The sequence below is a fragment of the Danio rerio genome, chromosome 17 (assembly GCF_052040795.2).
Source record: "Danio rerio strain M-AB ecotype USA chromosome 17, GRCz13ab, whole genome shotgun sequence".
Lineage (NCBI taxonomy): Eukaryota > Metazoa > Chordata > Actinopteri > Cypriniformes > Danionidae > Danio > Danio rerio.
This window is the reverse complement of record NC_141037.1, coordinates 22,949,487-22,977,003: the sequence shown is the minus strand read 5'-3', so window position 1 is coordinate 22,977,003 and position 27,517 is coordinate 22,949,487. Positions and strand designations below refer to the sequence as shown.

Below are 27,517 nucleotides of genomic sequence, written 5' to 3'. Positions count from 1 at the left end.
TTGTCGACCTTTCCAACCTTCTCCTCCTTGATAGTTAAAATTACAGATTTCCGTTCAAAGCGCCATAGTTCCAACAAGCCCGGTTTTCACAAGGACGATCTCTTTCACATACCTGCCTGATCTGCTTACATTCCTCTGCAACACTTGAAAGGTCATCAGAGGATCTCATTGTGTTTAGCTAAGAGCCCTTACTTCCCCTCGCAAGCTGCTCATGGTGTGACAACAAGTACATTGATGTGATTATAATTAAACAAATGCTTATTACAGCCTAACAAATGCCTAAAAAAAACTATTACTAATAGTCTATCTAATCTAATTTCATTCAGAGTGGTTTTCAAAACTGTAAAGCTGAAAGACTGCAGCTTAAAAACCGACAAAATGAAACTGTATCTTCATTGTGCCCTTGAGCTAGACATTTATGCTCTGGTTGGTCCAGGATTATAATAAACGTACTTTAATTTGTTTCTACTTTTACTTCGATCAGCAAATTAGCCAAATTACTGTTAAATAGGAGCTTAATTACTGTATGTGACAGTTTAGTAATGAGTGCTAATTAGTAGCTGCCCTGTGAACACCTTTATACACTGAAGAAAAAGCTTTGAATATAAGTTACTTGTAACAAAACACAAAACATGAACCAGAGTGTTCAGCTGATTTTATCCATGTCACACTTTTTTTTTTTAATCTGTATGCATTAAAAGATTAGTTCACACTAAAATTACAACTCTGTTGTTAATTACTCACTTTCATGTTGTTCCAAATCCCCCAAGACCTCCATTCATATTCAGAACACACATTGGGATAATTTAGATAAAATCTGAGAGCTCTGACCCTCTAAAAACAGAAACAGAGTCCAGATATATTCCAGAAAAGGATTGGATTTTCCTTCAAACACTACTGTTTCCTAAACCATTCCATTCAGTGCAGAACCGGTCAGCACAGAAACAGTTTAATTTTCCACTGTGGTGCTGCAATGAAACTTTTAACTCTTGTCTTTGTCAACTATTGCCTTGGTAATGTAAACTCACTGGCCACTTTATTAGGTACACCTGTCCAAGTTCTAACCAGACAATCACAAGGCAGCAATTCAATCCATTTAGGCATGTAGACACGGTCAAGACAATCTGCTGCACATAAAACTGAGCATTAGAATGGGGAAGAAAGGTGATTTAAGTGACTTTCATCATTTCCATCCCTTGAGCAGAGTGTACTCATCTTCTGATGGCTACTTTAAGCAGGATAAATGTCATAAATTCTAAATAATCTTAGGCTCGTTTCTTGAAAATAACACAGTCACCAGAGCTCAATCCAATAGAGCTCCTTTGGGATGTGGTGGAACGGGAAATTCACATCATGGATGTGCAGCAAACAAATCTGCAGCTACTGTGTGATGCTATCATGTCAATATGGACCAAAAACTATGAGGAATATTTCCAGAACCTTGTTGAATCTATGTCATGAAGGATTAATAGTTCTGAAGGCAAAAGGCTGTCCAACCCAGTATTAAGAAAGTGGCCGATGAGTGCAAGTGTAAAGTTTTATTGGTTCAATTTGAATATTTCTATATGCCTAATACCTTTTTTTTCTAAGAGTGTGTGAAATTATCCTTATTTGTATGCTAAATACAAAAAAAAAAGATAAATACATGAGAACAATAAAGATAGAATTTCTCCAGGATCCAAAATTGCATTCTTCCCTACTTTATAGTAGTGAAAAACAATGTGACAATAGACGTATATTTGCATATAAAAAGTATAGTCAAAATTACCCAGATGACCTATTACTTCTAGCAAGATTCATAATGGGTATGCATCTGACAGACACTTTACTGTCTCATAAGACCACAGAACAAAATCTGCGATTGGTTTATCTGTAAATTGAATAAGTGATGTAACTGTACAATGATATAATTCTACATATTTATCCCATATAGATAAAATGTACTTTGTAAAGCAATTAATCAAAACAAGCCAGACGAGCCCCAATATTCTGTCTAGAATATGATGTTACATATGATGTTAGTGATAATAAAGAATAGCAGTAAACACTACCACTGAACTTGTCACAAAGAAAGAACATAGTTAAAACCTCTTTTAAAATGCTGTTCCAAATTATAAACTAAAAAACAAAACAAACTCTGACATCCAATCAGAATCAACCCTGTGTTAAAACAGCAGATGACAAGCGTTAAAGCATTTAAATTAGATGTAAACAAAAAGAAGCAGTTTGCACAAATAATAAACAAAATTATATGATCTGCTGGTGTGGATAGTATTGTAGTCATTGTTAGTAGTTTATTTGTCATTTCTGCTCATGGTTTGAGCAGGCATTCATCTTTTAAACTCAGTCACACAATAGTGGCCTCACAGTCCTGCTAAACACCACAGATTAACCCTGACTCTGACCTCTGAGGACAGACCAAACAGCACTTATTCTCTGCCCCCCCTGGGCCTGTGCCCGCACAACACACACATGAGCATTATGGGATGCCGATGATGTGTTTATTAGGTTTGTTGAGCAGTGATGACAGACTTGTGAGGCTAGAATGGTTTCAGTGAAGTTCAAGCACTCCCTCTAGTGGCCAAATTACATTTCCAAAGCTCAAGTTTAAACTTGGTTAGTAAGAGATTTTTAATCTAATGAAAATAGAGGCAGGATTGTAACTGTTACTGTGTAGGACAGAGATTCCTATGTTATGTCATCCCTAAATGAAAATGATGTCTTCATTTAGTCACCTTTGTTGTTCCAAACGCACATGCAAATAAACAGATTTCTAAGTCTGTTCAAACAAAAGTATAGACACTCTGATCCAAAATCTAAATGTGAATAAAACTCTAAATCAATCGGTCTCTTCAGAAGACTTTGATTAAACCACTTGATGATGGTTTTATCTGTAAGTGTCAGCATTTAGGTAAGATTTTTCCTACTATGGACGCCAATGTTTACAGATGTTCAACTTTCTTCTAAAATCTGTGTTCAAAAGAATAAAGGTAATAAAGGTAAAATATAAGGTTTTATAGCCACTTGTGTAAATAGTGAGTGAATTTCCATTTTTAGCCGAACTATCCCTTTAAGTTTCCTCAAATAGACATCTGCCCTTCATTGCACCCATTCATTACATTTTATTAAAAATGTTGCTTTTGTTTTTTATATTGGTGAGTCTGTAATTATGTATTCGGTTTATTTAATTAAATAATTAAATTTAATTAAATAACATTTCCATATAATTTTAATTTAAATACACCCCCCCCCCCAGATAAATAAAAAATGATTACTTCAACTAAAATGTAAATATAATAATTGCGTTTTCTGTTTTTAATAAAAGACCAATGACCTAATCATATCAGGTATGCATATTTCTTAATGCATTTCAGGCTCTGATATATCTGCATTATTTCAATTATTATATACATTTATTAATTGTGCTTTCTGTTTTTATAACTCAACTGATGGCATAATCATATCAGGCATTGCATTAAGTATAATTATAAATATCAATAATAAGATATATTTAACTTCATAATAATTAGTCTTTTTTATTAAAGGACTTATTTATTTAAAAGACCCATTCATTTAAAAAAAAAGGAAAAAAGTTGTTTATCTCTGTATAACTAGGAATAAAATGTACTTTAATCAATGGATTAATTCATTGTGGTTTGTGTTTTTATTTTGGGACTGTAGCCTAATATAGGTATGTATATATTTTAATATATATCAGGTATTTATATTTCTGTAATATCTGCAAGTTTGTGTTTTTAGTTTAGGACTTTTCAGCTTAGTCCATTTATTAACCAGGGGTCACCACAGCGGAATGAACTGCCAACTTATCCAGCATATGTTTTTAAGCAGCGGATGCCTTTCCAGCTGGAACCCAGAACTAGGAAACACCCATACACTCTCATTCACACACATACACTACGGACAATTTAGCTTACCCAATTCACTTATACCGCATGTCTTTGGACTGTTGGGGAAACTGGAGCAGCCGGAGGAAACCCACGCAGAAAAGGGCAAAACATACAAACTCCACACAGAAACGCCAACTGACCCAGCCGAGGCTCAAACCATTGACCTTCTTGCTTTGAGGCGACAGGGCTACCCACTGCACCACCCTATATTTTTTATATGCATAACTTCAATTAAAATATACATTTATACATTGTGGTGTATTACAGGGCTCATGGCCTAATCGTATCAGACATGCATGTTTTTACCATTTCAACAAAAATATAAATGTATAAATACAGCATTTGCTGTTTATTAAAAAATGGTCTGTTCAAATCTGATCTGTTTGTAGGGGCTCAAGATTGAAACGGGCCATTTCCACATCCCGATGAGGGCCGGTGTGAAATGAAATGTTTGAAATGAGCTCTCTTGTTGCTTGTTTTTCACCACATTTTTCAAAAATAGTATTTGCTCCGTCAAGCAGGATTTACAGTGACACTGATGAGCAGACAGGAATGAATGCTGGATTCTCTGCTTCCACACAGCAAATTGGTTTATTTCCATCTCGCCAGTATCTGGCAACATCTAAAAAAAGCTTCTGACCTTCCCAAATCATAACATCACACATGAATATTCCATGCATAATAGATTTCTACAATTTGCTAAATTAATAATAGTTCATATGAAAACATTAAGTTTGCCATGTTTCAAGCCTGTTAGTCCAGTGCCTAGTAGGTGCCTGTGTGTGCAGCTCAAAACATTTTATTTTCAGACAGATGTTTTTGCTTATGAAATGAGTATTAATATTTGATTGGTCAGAGCTCCAGTTCAAACAGAACACAATAATGATAAGATATCAGAAATGCAGTGTGTACATAATTAACAACAGTCAGGACCACTGCATTTCGATTTTTACATCTGACTGGACTGGAAAATAATTGCTCAACCACCAGATGGAGCCATAAATACACAAACAACTTTGATAAATATGAAAAATCTTTTTAAACTACCAAAAACCATACAAACCATACATATACTTTCATTGCACATTTCAGCATATTACAATGTTTTTTTTCTTTCTTTTTTCAGACACCTTAAAGTTAGAATGACAGTTCTAAAAATGAAAGTTCGGTCATCATTTACTCACCCTCCACTTGTCAGAAGCCAGTTTGAGTTTCTTTCTTCTGTTGAACACAAAAGAAGATAATTTAAAAAATGCTGAAAATGATAGCCATTAATTTCATAGTGTTTTCTTTCCAATAACATTCTTCAAAAGGATCATCTTGTGTGTTAAACCAACACAATCTCACAATATTTCTGAACTTTTTGATTTAGTGGCTAATTCGTATTACTTTGTAATTCACTTCTAATTAATTCGTATTCATTTCTACATTTTAGTAAATGTGCAAATCCCCCAGTGAGGGGCTGGGTTAGGGCTGGGGTTTGAGGGTGTGTTTTCATATGAATGAAATCATAAGAATTTAGACACTTTTCTGACAGTACATAAAATATTTACATTTCCTAATGAGATCGGGCTGGCTAAGCAGAAAAACGCAAATGTTTGGAAAAAGCATCAGATTATCTAAAAATTTAAACTTCTTACTTCTCACCCTCATGCCATTGCAATCCCAAGACCTTTGTTCATCTTCAAAACTCAATTTTTGATATTTTTATTAAATCTGAGAGCTCTCTGGCTGTTCATAGACAGCAATGGTCCAGAGCAATTTCAAAGTCCAGAAAAGAAACCAAAAACATTATCAAAACATTCCATCTGACATCTGTGCTTCTAAAATCAATCAAATCGAACCTCAAAGAACACACTTTAGCTCACAAAAAAATAAAAATTCAAATAAAAATCATCTATTGTATCAGATTAGGATGCATGTTTTCTATGCACAATTTAGTACTTGTTTCGTCGCCTCACAGCAAGAAGGTCACTGGTTTGAGCCTCGGCTGGGTCAGTTGGCGTTTCTGTGTGAAGTTTGCATGTTCTCCTTGCGTTCGCGTGGGTTTCCTCTGGTTCCGGTTTCCCCCACAGTCCAAAGACATGCGGAACAGGTGAATTGGGTAGGCTAAATTGTCCATAGTGTATGAGTGTGAGTGAGAGTCTGTTTCCCAGGGATGTGTTGCGGCTAGAAGGGCATCCGCTGCGTAAAAACATGCTTGCCGGTTTATTCCGCTGTGGCGACCCCTGATTAATAAAGGGACTAAGCGGAAAATAAAATGAATGAATGTATGAATTTGATGTTTGTATGTTTTTACTGCTCACTCTAATGGCAATACATTGTACTACATGACCTGTAGTGGGAGATAATATATACAGTAGACAAAACCATACTTACATTTTTCATTGAACCACTAAAGTAACAAAGTTTTTGGTTCCTTTTCTGGACTTTAAATATCTCCAAGACTATTACTGACTACGAAGAATGAGGGAGCTCTTGAATTTCATCTAAAATGTAAAATGTGTTTTGAAGATGAATCTCAGGAGATTGGAATGGCATGAGAGGGTGTTATTAGTTTAAACATATATTTATATTAATATATTTTAAAAAAATTAAACTAAATTAAAAAGTAGCACAAAATACAATGAAAACTAAATCCAAAGAACTAATTGAACAGAGTCATTCTTGATGTTTTGAAATCCAGAGTATGACTTGACAGAGCCTGAATTGTAGGTGCAAGCCTTGCATCATATGCAACACACACAACCATATTGAATCTGGCAGAATGAGCCAGCAATGGAACCCCATGCAGAGCATCTAAATCCTCAGGGTATTACATTTCATAGTGTTTACTGTGCAGATCATGCGTACATCGCTCACATTTCCAGGGTTTGTGGAAATTACAGCACACACATATGTCTGTCTCATATTCAGGGATATAGAAACAATGGCATCATCCAATTCAACATGATTAACATCAGTGCAATCCACTGGAGCACAAAATATGCACATCTAAATGGATCATTTGGACATTGTCCTTGCCCTGGGCTCGGTCAACCTTCAATTCTCAGCCTTTTTAATAGGTGCAGATTGATATGGTGTCATGTTGGAGAAAGAAATATAGAAAAAAATTAACATTAAAGCTCAACACTTCCCTGTGTTTGACAATAGAAACCCAGCGAGAAGGAAACGATGAAGGTTTCTTTGCGGAGCTTCAGCTAATGTGCCATTTAGAAACATGAATCCAGTGGACTAAAGGTAGATTATGTCCTGTGGCAAGACAGATACCAGCAGCCCAACATCAACATATGAAGGACAAACAAGCCAAAGCATGGCTGGCAAGCTGCACTGGTCAAATGATATTAAATGTCCTCAACTGTGAACTAATGTAACATTACATGGCATTTTAAATCAGATTTTCAGTCTACTGATAATGCAAGACTATATCTGTGAAATAAATATTATTTCATGATATTTTAGTCAGTCTGTTGATATTTGAGAACTGTGGACTATCATAATATAATATAATATAATAATAATATAATATAATAATAATATAATATAATATAATATAATTCACATATTATATTACTGATATTATATTTTATTATATTATATTATATTATATTACTGATATTATATTATATTATATTATATTATATTATATTATATTATATTATATTATATTATATTATATTATATTATATTGTATTGTATTGTATTATATTGTATTATATTCATTCTGTTAAATTATAAGCTATTAAAAATTGTGGACAAATATAACAATGATACAATTAGTGCTGTCAAACGATTAATCGCAATTAAATTGCATCCAAAAAACTAAAATGTGCATTTATATAATGCATAACATATGTGAATTTATATATATATATATATATATATATATATATATATATTTATATATATATATATATATATATATATATATATATATATATATATATATATATATATATATATATATATATATATATAAACAAGAGGTTTTATGTGTGAACTGTTGAATCATTAATTGAAAATAAATGAGATATTTTGTACAAGATGTTAGATTTCTATGTTTAGCATTATCAGCAACAGCAGCAATGATCATTTTGTGTATTGAAAATCTTACTTTTTTTCAGCTGGTTCTTTCTTGATGTTTATTTTTATTAAAACTACAGGTTCTAAGTTATGTTTGTTAAAACCAATGAGTTTTGCAGTGATATTTTTAAACAAATTAAAGTAAATGATATTGTCGGATCTGTGACTCAAAAACTGTAGTGTGATCCGAACCGTGAGATACATATAAAATAATCTCATCGAATACACATTATATAGAGATATAAACATCTATATATAATATAAAACTGTTGCATTTTCTACAGGTTTATATGTATACAGCATATACATATAATGAATACACGCACACGCACACACACACGCATGCATGCGTGCACACACACACACACACACACACACACACACACACACACACACACACACACACACACACACACACACACACACACACACAAGCCTTTTATTTTGGTTGTGATTAATTATTTGACAGCACCAATTAAAACAAATTTCTGAAATAACATTTCATTTAGTTATTTGTTTACCTGTAATCCAATATAATATAACAAAATTAAAACTTAAAAAATGAATTTCAAGGCAAAAGAAACAAGATGATTAGGGCTCCACGTAAAGTCTCATTTTTCCTGGCTAAGTGATCTGGACCAATATTTAAGCAACAAATTAGATTTTTTTATGTATTGAATTATGGAGTAAAGAGATAGAGATAAAAGCCTATGTTTGGCATCAAGACAGGCTGTCCGTGTCGCCCCCTCAAGAAGAATAATGAGATCTGTGCTCTGCTTCCACTGATTGGTCCAAATCGTTCATGCTGTCACAAAGGATCATGGGATGGACCACCACACACCCACTGCCCAGACAGCGTGGGAGTTTCCGTGGTAACAGAGGACAGCGGCGAACTTTCGTGGCCACTAATGAGTGTGTGTGTGTGTGTGTGTGTGTGTGTGTGTGTTTCATCTCTTCATGCTGCAGTGCAAACAGTGATTTCTGGTGTAAGAAAGACAATGCAGTGAGTGAGATGGAAATGCACTAGAGTTGATGTGTGAGTTGGTGTGTGTTTTGCGTGTGTGTTATGGATGTAAACTGATCCTCTGGTTAAAGTAAATGTCAAGGCTGCTTTCAAATTAGGAGAACCCAAAATTAATTCTCCAGCTAAATATCTAGTGAAGGGGGAAAAACTTTAAATGTCATTCTCATGCCACGTAGTTAAAAAGTGTGATCGAATTAAATATGTAGTTAAAGGGACAGTTCACTCAAAATTTTCACGTGGAAGGTCAGATGGGAGCACTTTTAGCTTAGCTTAGCATAAATAGCTGAAACAGATTAGACCATCAGCATTTTATACTGTTCCTAATTAAAGCCCGACTCTTATGTAGTTAGACCGCCGAACTCAAATGTCCTCATTCAGGAATCACTGTCTGGCCTTCCACCAACAGGCCACAAACAGTAAAAAGCAATCGCTTCAGTTGTCTCCATCTTGTTAAGGCTGAAAACTATACTCTCATTCTGGCGTAATAATTAAGGATCTTTGCTTTAGTACCACGGCTATAGCAGGCGCAATGATATTATGCAGCACCTGAAAATAGTCCCCAGCTAGGTAACTAGGTAACAGCACTGTGTAATATCACCCACACATCTGTCAATCACTAGAAGGCTATAGAATTCACATCCATTTGTTTTGCCATTTCCTCAAAAAAAGTGATTAAATAAATAAGTGTTTAACCTTAAAATAATATTAAAACAACATTAATTTGTATTTATTATGCTTATCTGCCATCTGTAGGCCCCTCCCCATGGTGGGTTCCTGGGCTGCAGCCTTTATGAGCCAGATTGGCCTAGAAAATAGCAATTTTTAATTTTCCTTCTCTCTTAGTAAATAATATAACTATAGAAGAGTCTAGCTTTAAAAGGGAAAATGATTAAACCTCATTAATTATTTAAGCTAAATGCTATTGGTCTAATCTCATTCGATGATTTATGCTAAATTAAAATAAAAGTGCTCCTGCCAGACCCAGAGATTGGCTGAATGGGTTTAAAAATGGTAAAACTCACTTGTTAAATGAGCCCATTTCCAAAAAACATCTATTGGTCTTTTAAAGGGCACCTATTTGACCCCTTTCTCAAGATTTAAGATGCGTCTTTTGTGTCTCCAGATTGTGTCTGTAAATTTTCAGCTCAAAACACCCATCAGAATATTCATTATATCTTTTAGAACATTTGAATTTTCTGCTTTGAACACTATGTAGCTGTTTCTGTTGCTTGTGGCTTTCATTCTAATTCTCCCCTCCCCCTGTTTCCATGTGCCTGTCAGAGTGTGCCTCAATCTCTGCCTCGGCTGCGTCAGATAAACAGCTCAGTAACAGATAAGAAGGAAGAAAATCTCAAGTAATGTTTGTGAGAAATACTACAGTAGGAACTTTCCCAATGATTATTTGTTGTATTTGTTATAGAGTTACCTCAAGCCTTTCTGCAACGATGAGTCACACACAATGTTGTTATAAAGTTCATGCATGCACGCACACATACACACAGCAGGCACACAAACGCAGCAGGCACGATGAACTTTGCACTGCTTTTGCATGGCAAATGTGACCGGACACACATTAATACACTGCTGTATCGATATACGTTACGTTAATGTACGCAAAAAACTCGATTTACTGTCCACAAACTGTGATTGAAGCGTCTTCCTTTATAATTGTACTGATATGCGGTTGTGGTGATACATTAAAGATGGTAAAATTGCTGTAATTCATTACAAACATGTCCTATTTTGAAATCTTTTTAAACTTGTAAAACTCATTCTTGATCACATTTAATGATGATTGATGATTAGACAGAGCTTAACAGATCTTTTCATCCCAGCTGCTTTGCACGTCTTGTCGGTCTGATTACATGCATTACTAAGAAGACATGCTAATACGTGGCTGTCAATCAATGAAACAGGTTTGGAAAAAGTGAAGAGAGTAAATAATGGCAGATTTGTCATTTTTGTGTGAACTGTCTCTTTAAATAAAGTGGTGCCCTACATACTGTAAAATACTGTACACACGTGCACTCAAACAGACACGTGCACATGAACAAATTCACATACAAATTCATGGACACAAAGTGACAGGAAATTCAGCTGACATATCCCGCAGCCAAGCCAACAAGAGCCAAATGCATCAAGCCCAGCACTCTCCTCAAACACGCTCTCTATTTTAGTACTCCAATTCAGTGCCAAGTCACGGCATAGACCGCCTTATGATTAGTAATACTTCATTATAACTGTGAGATTGCATATTTTAAAACATCTTTAAAAAGTCCAGCATTTTGAACTCATATGGTTCAGATAGTGTATATATACTAAATGTGTGATTGTGAAAATATAAACTGAAGGTCACATTTTTAAAGTGCAATCTCTAAATGCTGCAAATTTCAATTCTGTTTGATAATAAACACACAAAATATGTGCACTGGAAACGATTTGGCTGTAACAATAAATACAGCATACTTCTCCCAAAGGTAACTTAAATCGATACTTTACCAAAGCTTTGATTAAAAGTCGCAAGGTGCTAGACCTCGAATCCCCCCTTCGCTCTCTATTTCTCTATGTCTCTGCCGCTAGCTATTTCATTTGCTGTTGAAAAGAGCAGCTCTCAGTTAATCAGATTATTTTTCACCCTGTCTGGAAATTCTGATATGAATCATATATGTGATTAGAGATGATGATTTAAAATTACAATGTTCTTCTCTCCATGGTGAGAACAGAATGTCTAAGGCAGTAAAATTTGCTTTTCATTTTTACTCTCATACCCTCCAACATGTACTGTAAATGCCTTTTTCTTAAGCCAAAGATTTTGTTCAAACTGTAGTCCTTGGTGACTTATCAAATCAGTTTGATGACTTTGAGGGTCAACAAAAGTTGAGGCAACACAAAAAATGGCTGTGATTTGTGGTGATAAATTGTAAAAAGTTCTTCTATGCGGTTGTCTTTATGCGTCTCTCAGAGGCTGTAGATTAGAGATAATAATGCTGTGAATAATGTTTTGTTTCTTGCACAGTCATATCATTTGCTTCCCAATATGTCAATTCCTTTAATTTATTTTTATTTTTTTACTCTTAATCCTGGAAGCTACTGGATTGCATTTCACAAAATTATCAACATCCATAATTGCAAAAAAAAAAAAAAATAAATAAATAAATATCCAGTAATGTGCAAATTATACATTGACGATTGGGGTTGGGTCAAGTTTTTCAGTTATGTTTGGTAATATGCCTCAGTGAACCAAAATTATCTTTTTAATTACATCTAATTTATTAATCAAACTTTTGTTTTAGAGTTGAGGGATATTGAGTGATTCTCAATGACATTTGTAATTATTGAATAAGTGATGACAGGTTTGCATTCCTTCACCTATTTGCATGACTATGAAAGATGGTACATATTTTTTAACTTACTGTTTAACTTCCATGTGGGCAAGTGTTTTAAAACATACAAACTATGCATTAAGTTTAATGGACACCTATAGTTCAAAAGCCTATTTTACAAGACACATGTATTGTGAACACTTATGCTGTCTGTTGGTGCTTAAATTGTTGGCGCAAACATGCATTCACAATGGTATGAACCATTATGGGGGAGGTCAAATGTATATTTACATTTTCTATAATTTAATTATTACTATTATTTAAGATACAGATCAGAGCAAACTATTTCTCAACTATTAAACTATTAAAACATCTACTTTTATGTTCTTCAGGGGGGATTAAGCATTAATTAGAGGGTCAGACCCCCAAACCCCCCTTTAATTTGCACCCTGGTATTCAGTATGTTCTGCTGAATTAAAAAAAAAAAAGTCACCTACATCTTATGGCCTGTGGGTAAATTGACAGCTAATTTTCATTTTGGAATGAATTATCCATTTAACAAGTGATATTTATGTCTTAGCCATGTGTGCGGGGATGCTCTGCTGTGGTATCCTATACTATAACTTCCATTTTTGATAAAGGTTTTTGTATACATGTCTTTGTGTTTTTTTTTTCATTGATTTGTAAATAAAAAACTAAATTCTGACCTCATATCATTCGCACTGTAGCATGTAAATACAGAAATATTAAAGTTTCAGACACAGTCTCATCCATGATATACAAATGTTAAAACAAAATATGCAAAAAAAGACTAATCGTGTTTCTAAATAAATGCATTCAGCTCTTCGGCACCTTTCAGACTGAAGCTGAGTGCGCAAGGCGAGCGAAGATAACATCGTACCACGAGACCCAGGGCTTTTGCCTCATCGTGACGTGAAAGAGTTCCCTTCGACAAATATAAACACTTTCTAAATTTAGTCCCCTCACTATTTTAATTCCCTGACGATTCCTTTGACGCTAGTCACGTGTGGGTATTTCGTGATAGCGTGTGGGGGGGTGGGGGTGACATTTTGACATATAAAGCTGCTTCAAGGGCGAATTCTGCATTAGAAGAGCGCACAAACCATAACTGCGCACTTGCGCGTGACATTCCTTCAGGGTTGTGAGGGAGAGCGGATTAAGCGTCCACTCCTGAAATCTCGCGTTCCAACTGTTTGGATGGATTGTGCCAACACTTCGCGGACTAAACGGTGGTTAGAGCTATGGGGAGCCGTCCATCGAGTAGCCGCGCGCCGCTGGATATCACGCCCGGGGATCTACAAGTTGTATTGATACAGTTTAGTTCCCCGTCATGAACTGTCCTGGAGTTGCACTACAAAGTTGGGGGCTTTAAAAGAGCGGGGAACATCATGCACACAGCGGAGCTCGCGCTTTCCTTTCTCCTCATCTTGATCATCGTAGTGTCGGTGCTGTCCAACGTGCTGGTGCTGATCTGCTTCCTGTACAATGCAGAGATACGCAAGCAGGTCCCTGGCTTGTTTATACTCAACCTGACGTTCTGCAACCTGCTTCTGTCCGCCTCCAGCATGCCGCTGACTCTTTTCGGGGTGCTAAGTAATGCGCACCCTGGAGGACACGTTTTCTGCCAGGTGGTCGGCTTTCTGGACACTTTCCTGACCACCAACTCTATGCTGAGTATGGCTGCGCTCAGCATCGACCGGTGGGTTGCAGTGGTGTTCCCTTTGAGTTATCATTCCAGGATCCGTCACCGGGACGCTGTGATCGCTCTGGCTTACACGTGGGTGCACTCGCTATCCTTCTCGGTGGTCGCCGCGTGTCTCTCCTGGGTGGGCTACCATCAGCAGTACGCTTCGTGCACGCTCTGTAACGGCAGGGCTGTTCATGCCAAGACGCAATTCGCGATTTACACGCTGGTGCTGCACTCGCTTACGTTCCTGCTGGTGTCGGTGGTACTCTGCGTCACCTATCTGAAAGTGCTCAAAGTCGCGCGCTTTCACTGCAAGCGCATAGACGTGATCACCATGCAAACCCTCGTACTGTTGGTGGACATACACCCGAGGTAAGGACATATACTGTGCGCATATACTGTTTTTTTTAACTGGTTTAACCACAGTCCAGATGCTTTACATTTTTTTGCACTACATAAAAAATAACAAAACACTACTTTTCTTTTTTCACTGTAAGGTGAACCCCAAATATTTTATGTATGCATCGTTGCAAATCCCCTTTCTGAAACCAAATACGGTGACGATGATGTAAGAATATGACAGCCTATTGTAGCTGTAAATTCATAGAAAACAATAAAAAGGCAAAGACAGGAAGGCCACACTCCATCAAAAATAGACAAATGCAACAGCTATGTAATATGACACGGAGACAGTGATACAAACACAAAGACCACCACGTTAACAAAGCAAATAAGCTTTGATAATAATGTAGGTCGAAAGGGAAATTCTGGGAATACCCCATTCTCTATACTGCCATCCTTCCTTATTAAAATTTTTTCTTCTTTTTCTCTTTTTGCATAGAAATGCATGGATTTTGTTATAGAAGAGCCATTTTGGGTACATCTAAGAAACTTACTGAGAATTTCTCCTGCTGTATTTAAGGTCTAAATGGACTGATAAAACAATGATTTAGATACGGCCATTCTGTACGAGGAGGAATTAAAACAATCTAAATGAAACACTTTAAAAACAGAAAACTTACTGGAGGAAAAAATAGGATGAAATCAATGAATGAATTGACTGATTTTATGTTAATAATATGTAGTCATGAAATCCATCAGATTATAAACGTTTTAAAACAATTTAATCTAATTATAAGTCCACTTGAAATCTGATGAAATAATCTAGATTCATTATACTGTATAATTAAGATGTTTGTTACTACCCTTATATATTCTTACTCTATATGTGGTTAAATAAACTGATATATATATATATATATATATATATATATATATATATATATATATATATATATATATATATATATAATTCTTTTCTAAGTAACTTTTTAAACAATGAAAAAACTCTTTTAATAACTCTTCTTATAACTATTCTCTTCTAAAGATTCTATAATTTAAGAATTGTTAGCACATAGATATTAAATCACATATTCAGCGTTCAAGTTTAAACGGCTCAGAGAAAATACACCGAGCTGCTTGATTTCAGCACCACATATTTGGTCCACAGCCCTCTTGATCTGGTTTCTGTTTTGGACTTCAACCTACTGAATCCTGAATAACTCAATAATGCACACAAACCACTGGAACCAGCTGCATTTTTAAAACATATTCAGAGTTAAAAACAAATACCATAAATGTAAAGACATGTATTCTTCTTGTCCATCAATTTGCAGGTAATGGATTGACAAACACTTAAAAAAAAATTAAAGGTTCAGGCATTGCAGATTCCATAAATAACCTTTAACATCCATGGAAACTTTTAAATCCACAAAGGTTCATTACAGTGGGAAAGTGTTTATTAAGTTATTAAACTGTTCTTCATGCTAAAAAAAAAACAACTGTTCTTTTAAGGACCTTTTACTGAAATGTTCTTTATGAATCTTTGAATGGCTCCTCTATGACATCGATGTAATAAAAACTATTTTTGTATCCTCTATTTAAAGAGTGAAGGCAACTAATTTCTGTTAATCAAAATGGATTTAAACTGGCCAAGTCATATTTCTATTCACAGTCTCCATCTAAAAGTGTGCATGAAATCAAAACACATCAACAGCTCTTTCTAAACCCCTAAATCAAACTAAAGCCTTCACAAATATATCCGCTGCAGTGACACTAGCCAGAAATAAAACCACAATCAACAATTTTGCTTTAAAATCAACCAGTGCTTAAAGTAAATATAAAAATGTTTGCACTCTTCTACCAAATAGCAAGGCACAAGAGACGGCTGATGTAAACACACCTCTTCTCAAATGCCAACAGATATCAAGAGACATTTGTGCTTGTCAGAAACTAAAGATCATCAGCTCAATGCCCAAAGCTCTAGATGACTTTGAATGGCAAACAGTCGACCACAATAATTAATAAACCAACAATGACAAATGGCAACGGTCCTTTACAGCACATGTAATGAGCACATCTGGTGTTCAGGCAGGGAGCGTATAAGAGCACTACGCATGCAGAGAAAAGGGAAAAATCACTGCCAGCTGTTGGTCTTTATGCAATACAAACCAAAGACTGATATAGCAATCATCCAAAAATGCCATACTTCAGTTTGACACAATTGACCACGAAAGCAAGCATTAAATAATCCACTGCAGGTGTGCCAACCAATGTGGCATTTCAATGAATCATGAAAACAGCTTTGGCAAATATCCTGACTCTATGGGACACATCTGTCATATCTCCTGAATGTTTTGTCAGAATTTTTCTAATCATGTCAGTGATGACATATGGTTCATCTGGTGCACAGATATTGTTTTTGATTCTCAGACCACATCTTAAATGATCACAGTTTACACTCAGCAGTTTATGTGTTTGTTGCCTCATTACAAACATATGCTGAACATTTCCCAAAATACATGTTAAACTAAAAAAATAAAAATTACTTTGTGTCTTCGGAGTGGTGCTAATAATAATCAATTTATAATCTCTATATCTTTTTTATGCTTCTCCCATTTACAAAAAGTCCCACATACATAGCATGTTTAATACAAGCTAAGGCAAACTACAAAATAATGGGGATATCATTGCTGTAATCTCAGTAGGAAATACTGTGGCCAGTCAGAAGCAGCCTGAGGTTTGCATATTAAATGATGCCATGTGGATTGTGAGAGTCTGTGTTTTGTTTAAATTGGCCTGTTTTTCCACCAAGATTGTACATTTCGAAGGTGTTACATTTAAATGAGAAAACAATGGTGTTTAAGGCTCACAAGATGTCATTTCCATGTATTGAACTCAGCTATGGTTTATCTAGATTTTCATTCTATGGCACCTTTGAAAATACATCCTGATAATTTCAGATAACTGTGAAAGAAAGGTACAGCATGTAGTGAATCACAATCTACAAGTATTAATTAAGACAACTGAAACTTTTACAATATTTACACAACTATCAATACTTTATTGGTTCACGTTTATCCTCAATGACAGCCTGTAGTCTCTGCTGACGACCAGCTTAATGCAAACCTAAACTTAATAATTTTAAAGATTTGCTACAGCTTCTTCAGCTCATTGCTTTTAAGTCCACTTCATAAAGACCTTTAGTGCATCACATTTTACTTTATTTTGGTATCCACATTTACATAAATGAACTATAGTATCCTGTAGTTTTTAGTTTTTGACTGTACAGTACATAAAAGAACAATGCACAATGTGCAGATATCATTTAAACTGAGCTTAAAATGTTTGCCTAGTGTTCGTCAGCGCTGTTTGGAGGAGCAGAAAAGGAGAAGACAGAGAGCCACCCGCAAAATTAGCACCTTCATCGGCACCTTCGTGGTCTGTTTCAGCCCTTATGTCATCACCAGGTGAGCCGACTGCTTTTCTCCCCCTGGGCTCCCGACTCTCGGCATCTGTGCAGTCATGCTGTTATTATAGTTTTAATTTGTTGGCGAGGTCGAGATCCCTGGATGTTATTAGCTGGCTGCATGCTTGATGTAATTCTAATAAGCTGGAGGACACTGTGTAGTATACTGCTTAAGGGAGACCAAGGGCATTTGAGACATTTTACACCCTTTGTTACTGAACAACATTAGTGAATCATCATTACCTTTGTAAGGCCCTAACACAGAAAGATTTTTAGACTTGAAAATACAAAAGGAGAAATAAAATGTATTCAAACTAAAACAGTAGTTAATTTATTTACTGACTTTTTTCAATAATATGCAACAATTTAAATTATGAAAAACAACTATAATATGACCATGACCATTTTAAAACATTATTGAATTACAAATACTTTTAATGTCTAATAGACATGCACAATATTCAACTTTTTATTTAAAAAGGAATAATAATTTATGCAATCATACACGTTATGATAGCTAATATGACGGCGATTTGATGCTTCCCAAAAGTTGCAGACACTTTTACCGATATAAAAGCTTTTCTGATGCTAAATTCATTAAAACTTGAATAGGCCTAGGCTACTACATGAACAAATGTGTACTGTTTGAAAAGGTACTACCCCAGCTCACGTACCTTTTCAAACAGTACACATTTGTTCATAAAGGTTCCATATTGGTACCTCAAAAGTATATACTTTTGAACACTTTTGTACTTTTTAGGCACTACTATGTACCCTTGAGGTATTAATATGGACTCTATAGGTACAAATTTGTACCTTTTTAAAAGGTACCAGCTTGTGTACCTTTATTTCTGAGAGTACATAATAAAGAAAATCTTCTCTAAATAAATGACTAAATACTATTAACACATGAAAGTGTAAAGCCTGCAGTGCACAACAAAGGTTATATTTAACAAACCGCTTACTACGAATTTTATATTATTTTGTCCACCTGGATAGTTGAATATTAATCAGATGATGTCATTATGCGGCTGTGCCGTCAGCCAATCATTGGATTGCTGATCATGGTTACAAGGATTGATAAATCCTTTACAACGCGCAGCGATTTCAGATCAGTTCATCCAGACATTTTTATCTGATTCGCGGACTTTTTAAAGAACCAAATTAGCCAGAGATCAGTTATCAAGATCAAAAGATCAAGAATGGGAGGTACAAAGAATGGACCGCTGATCACTGGTCAAGTAGGACGATGGAGCATTTTTTTTTTTTTTTTTTTTTTGGAGTCCGAAATTAATCCCATTTAAATCCCATATAAGCATATTAAACCTTCAACTTGTTTCAAAATATAGACACGGATAGAAAAACAAACATCAACACAAACAGATAATGTAGATCATAAGTCTCAAACTGGATTCCTGGATGGCGGCAGCTCTGCAGAATTTTGCTCCAACCCAAATCAGTCAGTCAGTCAGTCAGTCAGCCAGTCAGTCTTTATTCATTTCCCGAAGGCAATTTGGTTGCAGCATACAAGCATGTCACACACAATACACAAAAGTACATCATACAATACAAATTCTACCCTAAGTTTAAAAACTTTACAGCTGAGGGGATGAATGAATGTTTAAAACGATTTGTTTTACTAATGGGAGTTCTGTATCGAATACCAGAGGGCAGAAGATAAAACTCGTGGTGCATAGGATGGGAATCATCTGACAGAATACTCTGAGCTTTACTCAAAACTTGTCTCTGGTATAACTGAGCCATGGGCATCTGGTTTTTCCCCGTTATTTTTCCTCCTAGGTTCACAATTTTCTCCAAACAACTCTTATTTTTCACACTTAGAGAATTGAACCAACAAAGCAAAGAAAAGGATAACAATGACTGAATGTATGAACTGTAAAACATGCACATGAGTGATTTATCTATACCAAAAGATCTCAATTTCTGTAAACAGTACAATCTTTGTTGCCCCTTCTTAAACAACATATTAGTATTAGCAGAAAAGGACAATTTATTATCTAAAACAGTTCCCAGATACCTATACTGATCATCACTCTCAACATCCTCTCCATTAATACTAGTTTGCTTACCCTCAATCAGTCTCCTCTTACGATTAAAATCAATGGTCATCAAATCAAAAACAGCTCATCCAACCAATCAAGGTGTTCAAGACTAAAGACTATTAAGCAGGTGAACGTTGGAGGTGGTTGGAGATAAACTATGCAGAGCAGTGGCCCTCCAGGAATTGAGCTTGAGACCATTGCTATAGACAGGTAGACAGACAGATTTACTGAAATATCTCAAACTAGTCTCCTCTAAAATAACCTACAAGTTATAAAATATAATGGCTGTATGTCTTGTAAGTGAAGAAGGGCTTCCTGACTTGCCATGTTATTATATAACCTCGGTGAGCTCAGAGAAAATGCAGGATGAACTGTCATGTTTACCCCTTACTTTTGCTGCAGCTTTTCTTCTTCAAAGCCCCTGTCAAATCAATTCTTATGAGCAACTGTTGTCTCGTTCAGGTCACAGATTATCCCTCACACAAGCATACAGATGACAGGGATTGTTCTGCATTTACAACCTCTGTTAAACTAAATGCATAACCTGTATAATACTTTACTTCAAAGGGGATTGTTGACCCAAAATTACAATTCTGTCATCATTTAAATTCAAAATCATTTTTCTTTCCCTTCACTCGTTTCAAACCTATTGAACTTCCTGATATTTTGAACAATGTTGGAAACCGGTAGCCACTGACTTCCATAGTATAGTATTTTTTCCATTGTAAAACCCAACAGTCAACTATCAAATGAAATGAGTGTATTTAACTCAAAATTTACTGAAAGATAATACTACTCATTTGACAAGAGTTTTAAACTCAGTGTTGAAGGTTATGAGTTAAATTAAATATTAATTTAAAAATATTAATTAAATACCTCATTACTTCAAGTTCAATGAAGTTCACAGTACTCATATTGAACAAACTCAAATGGTTTGAGTTGTCTTAACTAATTGGTTTTTACAGTACTATGTAATGTACTATGTATCTTTTTTAAAGCCTCTTGGGATCAAGGGCTGCTTAAATTATATTGGAAAAAAACATTGAAATGAATATCTCTATTTAAAAATAATGAATATTTTCAGAATATTTTTGGATAACAATAGGATGACTTTGTAGTGGAGTGAATTTGCATAAAATGTAATAAACCTAATCACAAGCAATGGTAAATACAGTAAAGTAAAGTTACTTGGGGTGTGATAAGATGCTTATTCCACACTTTTACAGTATTTTTAAGAAATCTTCAATGATGAAATATATAAATGGAAAATAGTGTTTTATTCATCTAAAAAAGAAAAAGAAAAATTACAAAATGCAAAACTATTTAGGTGCTTTATCAACTTGCAGTGAATGTTATTTTACTTTTATTTTAACAAATTCTATGCAGTAAAATACATGCAAACACTGCTAAAAATTTTGCTGAAATTTTGAAAAAAAAAATTCAACTGAAAAAAAAAAACGCAAAATGCAAAACAATTCAGGGGCTTTTTTTTAAATCAACTTGTAAGAAATGGTTTTTTACTTCTATTTTAATTAATTGTGGCATAAAGGACAAACAAACACTGCTAAATATTTAGCTATAAACTCTTCTGATTGGCTTCTCCCCTGTACAGCTTCACGAGAAATCTGAAGAGAAATGAGAAACTGTTTTCTACAAATTTTACTTTTACATGTGTTCAGTGATGAAACGGCCATGTGTGTGTGTGTGTGTGTGTGTGAGAGAGTATCCTGTCGCAAAATGCGACTAAAAGTCCTACACGACAGTAATAGTTTAAGTGTTTACATGACTGTACTGCACTTCAAAAACGCGACCAAAATAGGAATACTCCACATGTCTTAATTCGATTTCTGTTTATGATGATTATGAATTTAAGCATATCTGAAGTGCTATTCCGTCGCATGATTACAAATTTGTGTAGCAGCAGTTGTAGCAGCCTCTAAAAAACCAATACGTCACAACTGCCCAAGCAAATGAGTTATGCGCAACACAGAGGCCACCCTGGATTTCAGGTGTGTGCAAAGTGCTTGATTTACTGTTCAAATCTAATCCTGACTCCAGTCTTCAGTGCTAAATTCACCCTCAAGCTCCATCATATTCATGATGGAGCATCAGACTAAATTATCAGTTTAGTCTTGCGAGATCTCAAAGCCCGAGATCTCGTCACATCCCTAAAAGTTACAAATGAAATAAATGCTTTATGGTTTTCCCGATAGTCTAACAGCATTCAGGTACACACATTAAATAAGTAAATGTAAAATAAATGACACAATTAAATACCTTGAAGATACTGCAACTTTTTTCTGTGCCTAAATGCTTTAAAGTGGCTTGAAATGCATAAACAGTCACAGCCCTTAAAACAGGTGCAAATGATTTTTTTAGCAACTTTATGGTTAAACTTTGCAATTACGCAACAATCATGTGTGTGTTTAACTCCTGCTCAACTAAAATCCTGATTGGACATTGCAGATCCAGCAATGTGACTATTGCAGATGTGCACTTAGCACAGATATTGATGCTAAAATGACATATTGTGCAGCTTTAAACAATAATTATTACAAAAAGGAACAATAGAAATAACTCTGAACTTAATTGAACTGTCCCTGTAACTATCAGATCCACATACTTGGTTTGCTCACATATATGTGTGTGTTGTGACTTTAGGATTGTGGAGCTGTTTCTGACAGAGCCATTTAATCCATACTGGGGAGTGCTGTGTAAGAGTCTGGCTTACAGTAAAGCTGCGTGCGACCCTTTCGTCTACTCTCTCCTGCGCCACCAGTACAGGAAGACCTGCAGTGACATCATCAATCGACTCATGAAGCGCAGCTCGCTGAACGGCTCCCGGCATCAGCAGCAAAATGGAAAGATTGTGAGAGCCAAGGAAATCGGAAAACACGGGGATGTCGAAGGCAGACCTAAAGACTGAGGACTCCTGTTGCTATAGAGATGAACGATCCACAAAGGTAGAGCTTTCCACTCTAGGAAGGAGAGAGAACAATAAGGCAGTGGAGACAGCGGGAGACCATTTCTCCACTCAAAAAGAATTCAAGACGAAGCTGTAGCACTAGAGATTTTAGTAGCAAAAGATTCTTAATATATATATTTATTGTCTTTCTTTCATCCTACCTTTCTTTCGTCCTTTCTTCCTTCCTTTCTCAATCAGTACTGAAGTCAAACTTCTGTAAAGCTGCATTCCACAAAAGCTGCTAGTAGCCAACATAACAAGAGACTATGTTAGGCCTATATCTAAACGTAGTCTAATTTGTCTCTTGTGTTAGTGATAAATTGCTGTTATGAATAGTGACTGCTATATCACATGATCAAATGTGAGAAAACAAAAGGTCGCTTCTAATGTTGTGAGTTTTCCAAAACAGAATAAGAAATGGTATTTTCTATATGACGTTTTAGTGAAACTCGATGGCATGTTTGACAGTTTTTTTTTTTTGCTTTGTTTTTTTATTTTTCTTTGTAGCATGTATTGCATTCTTCAGGGTTCAGATATGAAGTCCCAAAACAAAGGTTGAACCTGTTCTTATGGTGCCTTTATTTATTTTATTTAAATATTAACTTTAAAAAAAACTAAACCGTCATAAGCTGAAATTTATACAAAGTTATTAAAAATTAAAGGGATAGATCAACCAAAAATATTGAAATTTATTTACATTCTTCTGTTGAACACTAAAGATTTTTTGGTCACACTTTTTTTTGATGGTCCATTTCTTGAATTTAGGTTACATTGTATCTACATGGCAACTAATTCTCATTAGATTATAGGTAGACTGTTAGGTTGGGGTTAGAGTTAGTGTAAGTTGACATGTACTTGCAAAGTTACTCATAGTCATAAAGGAGCAGAATCAACAGGCATTAAGCAGACAGTCTATTAATAATACTTAAATTGACTTAAAATAAAGTGTTACCAATTTTTTGAAGAATGTTGGTAGCTTAAAAAAAAGTCAAAGTCAAAGTTTTAGAACCACTAAATTGAATTTTCATTTTTGTGTGAACTATCCCTTTTAACCAATGTTTATTTCTGGTTTTAAGATGCTTTTTTGTTGAAAGGATCACACGTGGACATTGTTAAAAACAGGTGTAAATGGTGTGTAAAACATCTTGAGGTCGTCAATTTTCAACCACTTTCAGAGATTGAACATTCAAAAATCTAAAAACATTCAAAAATCAAGTATCACCTACAGTTCTATTTAGGGCTGCACGATATTGGAACATTTGGTATTGCAATATTTTTTCTCTGCAATATATAATACAGTGCTCAGCATATTTGAGTACACCACTCACAAATCTCTCTTTTAAATTCATATTTTCAATAGGAAGCTATACAATATTATATTTGTGCATATACAGTACATTAGATTAGTCAGTACTGAAGCCAAACCTGGAGCTTATCTAACAAAATAACTTACGATAAGTCCAAAAACAACTACACCCAAATTTATGTTACAGAAAAAAATTAAATACAATAAAAAAAGAGGAAAAAATATTACAAATTTTCTTAATTTTGTAGGTTGCATTTTTTTTGCAATATTTGGCTTGAATTTAATTGTATCACCTTTCAATTTCTAAATATGTTTGGTGACTGAAATATTATTTTAATAAATATATCTGTTTAATAAATCTGTTTTGTTTAAATGCAGCAATATATATTACCTACATTCACTAAGAAATGGATAAAAATATTCATTTTCATAATGGGGTGCACTCAATTATGCTGCGCACTATATAATTTATTGCAATGTAATTTCACAGAATGAACCGCCAACTTATCCAGCATATGTTTTACGCAGCGGATGCCCTTTCAACTGCAACTAATCACTGGGAAACACTCATACACTCACATTCACACTCATACACTAAGGCCAATTTTAGTCTACCCAATTCACCTGTACCACGTCTTTGGACTGTTGGGGAAACCGGAGCACCCGGAGGAAATCCAAGCGAACACGAGGAGAACATGCAAACTCAACACAGAAATGACAACTGACCTAGCCGGGGCTCGAGTCAAGCAGTATTCAGTACCAGAAATTGAATAATCAAATGTAAATTAACAATTCATAGTGTTCATCATATGAACTGTTCAGTAAAATCTTTATTAAACTTGTTTAATAAATTTAAACAAGTAAATGCTTTGAATTCTCCTAAAATGCTTACATAGTCACAGGCCTTAAAAACACATGCAGATAATTAACTTTCACTCTATAATGCTTACCTTTTGCAGAGTCTCCACAAATCTCATGTTTTAACCTGTGGTTCTTGGCCATCTATAATCCCAACCTAACATTGCATATCCAAGCAAGCATGTTTTGTTATTAAAAGATGTCTAATAGAGGTCTAATAGACGTCTAAACAGTCATCTTGGCTAAAACAAGGCTAAATTTGGGCTGTTAGTGAAAATCTAATAGACATGTAAGAATATCCCAAAACTAGACTAGTCGTCAAATAAACAGAAATTAACGACTACACATATAACGTCTGTCTAATCGGTCTATTTGACAACTAGTTTCGGGCTATTCTTATATGTCTATTAGATTTTCACTGACAGCCCAAGTTTAGCCTTGTTTTAGCCAAGCTGTCTATATATATATTTGATGTCTATTAGACGTATATTAAACACAACATTGTTTGCTGGGATCTTGCGATGTGACTATTGCGGACACGCACGTTGTCATAACGATGCTCAACCGATATATCGTGCAGCCCTAGTTCTATTCAACATTATAGGGCATGTTCTTCACATGCTCCAGCCAGAGATGATTAAACTTAATAAGTAAAATAATGTAAAAAGCACAAAATTTACATTTTAGTACTTATTATAATCCAAACCTGCATTGTTTGGTGTAGCTTTGCAGCCATGGATCCAATCAACCAAGATACATTTTAAAAACAAGGCGTAAACAAGGCCATATCAGAAGAGAATTGTAGGAAAAATTAAGATATATGTGTAAACCAAAGCGTACAAAAGAGATATATTAAGTATTTATTGAAAGTAAAACAACAGAAATTTGTTTTTAAAAAATCGTTAAAAAAAATCATAAAAAAAAAAGTTGATTCTGACAGCATAAACAGTCTCTTTTACTTACTTGCCTCTGAAAATTATGTGTGAAAATATTGTGCAAGTGCCTGAAGTGCTGTCATATGAGTTTACTTAATTAATGTTCTCTGTGCGGGAACACTGGCCACAGGATACAGAAAAAAAAAGAAGAAAAAAAAAACAAATATATATATATATATATATATATATATATATATATATATATATATATATATATATATATATATATATATATATATATATATATATATATATTTGCAAAATATTGAAACAGAGAGAAAAAAAAAAGTGACACTTTTTCTTGCCCTAATTGTTCTGTTGAGTTCTACAATGCTGTTCTGTGTCTATGTACATATGCATATACATTTTTTTGTATTTTTAAAAGAGTAAACGATTTCTACAGGGTCATTTATATCTGAATGTCACGCTATGGTACATTGTTTTATTTTTTTTGTATGAGTATGTGTGCGACTATGTGATATCTGGAAATGGGAACATTGTTACACTTTGAGGGTGTATAAAATTACATGTTTAAATGTTATTCTTTTGTGCAAAAGTAAAGCCTTAGGAAGAAACATGTCTATTTTTGTTAAACAGATAAGATGTAGTTTTGAATTTTGCTACGTAAATATCTTTGTGACTTTGACGACAATAAACAGTGGATTTGAAAAGAGCTGAGGTTTTGGCTGATTTATGCAGATCGGTGAGCGAGAGGCAAGTAAATTACAAGCAACAGTCCTATTTATGCTCTAAATATCTTGTGTATTTGGTCAAAGTTTCCCTGAGAAAAGGAAAACGCATTGAAAGTTCAATCCTGAAGTAGGAGAAAGCGCGAGAAAATGATAGGAATGTGAGGGAGACAATTACTTTGTGAAATGGTTTAAAACAGATTTCCTCCCTCCTCTGTTCAACTGAAACGAAGACAGCTTTGCACTTTGCACCAATGCTTCGGCTCAGAAAGCACACAATAGAGAGGGAAAGAGTCAAGAAGTCTCTGTAATTGCAGGTTCAGAAGGAAAAGAAAAGAGAGAAGATAAAAAGTAAAAGTAGAGAGCGTGAAGGCACAAGTTACAGTACAGCAAGAAATGAGACCGCTAAAGAATTCTGGGTAATTATTACCGCCCCCCTCATCACCACCCCCTCTCGCAATGCAAACAAGAACAGAAGAGATTTCATCAGGATCCCACTCCGACAGCCCCCAGATTTAAAAAAAAAATCTACTCCATCTCATCTCATTGTGTTTAATTTGACGATTATTTCACTGTTACCACCATTAAAAGTTATATAAATTAAACAAAAAAAAGGATTACTGGAGTGTATTTTACAACCAAATGTAGATAAAACCACATTTTAATGTTTTGCTACATTAAAATTTCAGGTTCAATTTAATGTGTTACTTATTACTGAAGTTATTTCTTTAATTTATATGCAACTACAAAATAAAAGCTGTTTAAAAATAAATACAATACGTTAAAACAATAAAAAACATGTACAATAAAATAAATGATGTTTGTTGTTGTAATGGCCTAAAACATA

General features: G+C 34.8%; 2 protein-coding genes across 16 annotated transcripts in view; one reads left to right on the top strand and one right to left on the bottom strand.

Moving 5' to 3' along the window:
• ikzf5 (IKAROS family zinc finger 5) overlaps window positions 1-27,517 on the bottom strand; it is a 260,718-nt gene that overhangs the window by 192,185 nt on the left and 41,016 nt on the right. For 10 of the 14 annotated variants that reach the window (XM_087288792.1, XM_087288802.1, XM_087288790.1 and 7 more), the window contains exon 2: window positions 5,093-5,129. The exons of the other annotated variants lie outside the window; for them this stretch is intronic. The gene's annotated coding sequence lies outside the window, so the exon portion shown is untranslated. The remainder of the gene's footprint in view (window positions 1-5,092; window positions 5,130-27,517) is intronic. 14 annotated transcript variants of the gene reach the window in all.
• gpr26 (G protein-coupled receptor 26) lies at window positions 13,444-26,118 on the top strand. 2 transcript variants are annotated; one of them, XR_015513357.1, is made up of 4 exons: window positions 13,444-14,418; window positions 17,742-17,855; window positions 22,579-25,234; window positions 25,483-26,118. XR_015513357.1 is itself a non-coding variant. In XM_087290392.1 (3 exons), exons 1-3 carry the CDS (start codon window positions 13,748-13,750, stop codon window positions 22,841-22,843), a joined length of 1,050 nt encoding a protein of 349 aa, XP_087146518.1. In that variant the 5' UTR covers window positions 13,444-13,747; the 3' UTR covers window positions 22,844-26,118. The 2 variants fall into 2 exon arrangements, 1 of the variants encoding a protein (XP_087146518.1); XM_087290392.1 differs by having other exon boundaries at window positions 22,579-26,118.

Excerpts from the sequence above, each read along its gene's own strand:
- gpr26 (XM_087290392.1), top strand. The coding sequence starts at position 13,748 with ATGCACACAGCGGAGCTCGCGCTTTCCTTTCTCCTCATCTTGATCATC. Across the intron at positions 14,419-17,741 it reads TTGGTGGACATACACCCGAG|TGTTCGTCAGCGCTGTTTGG; the intron begins GTAAGGACATAT and ends ATGTTTGCCTAG. Across the intron at positions 17,856-22,578 it reads AGCCCTTATGTCATCACCAG|GATTGTGGAGCTGTTTCTGA; the intron begins GTGAGCCGACTG and ends TTGTGACTTTAG.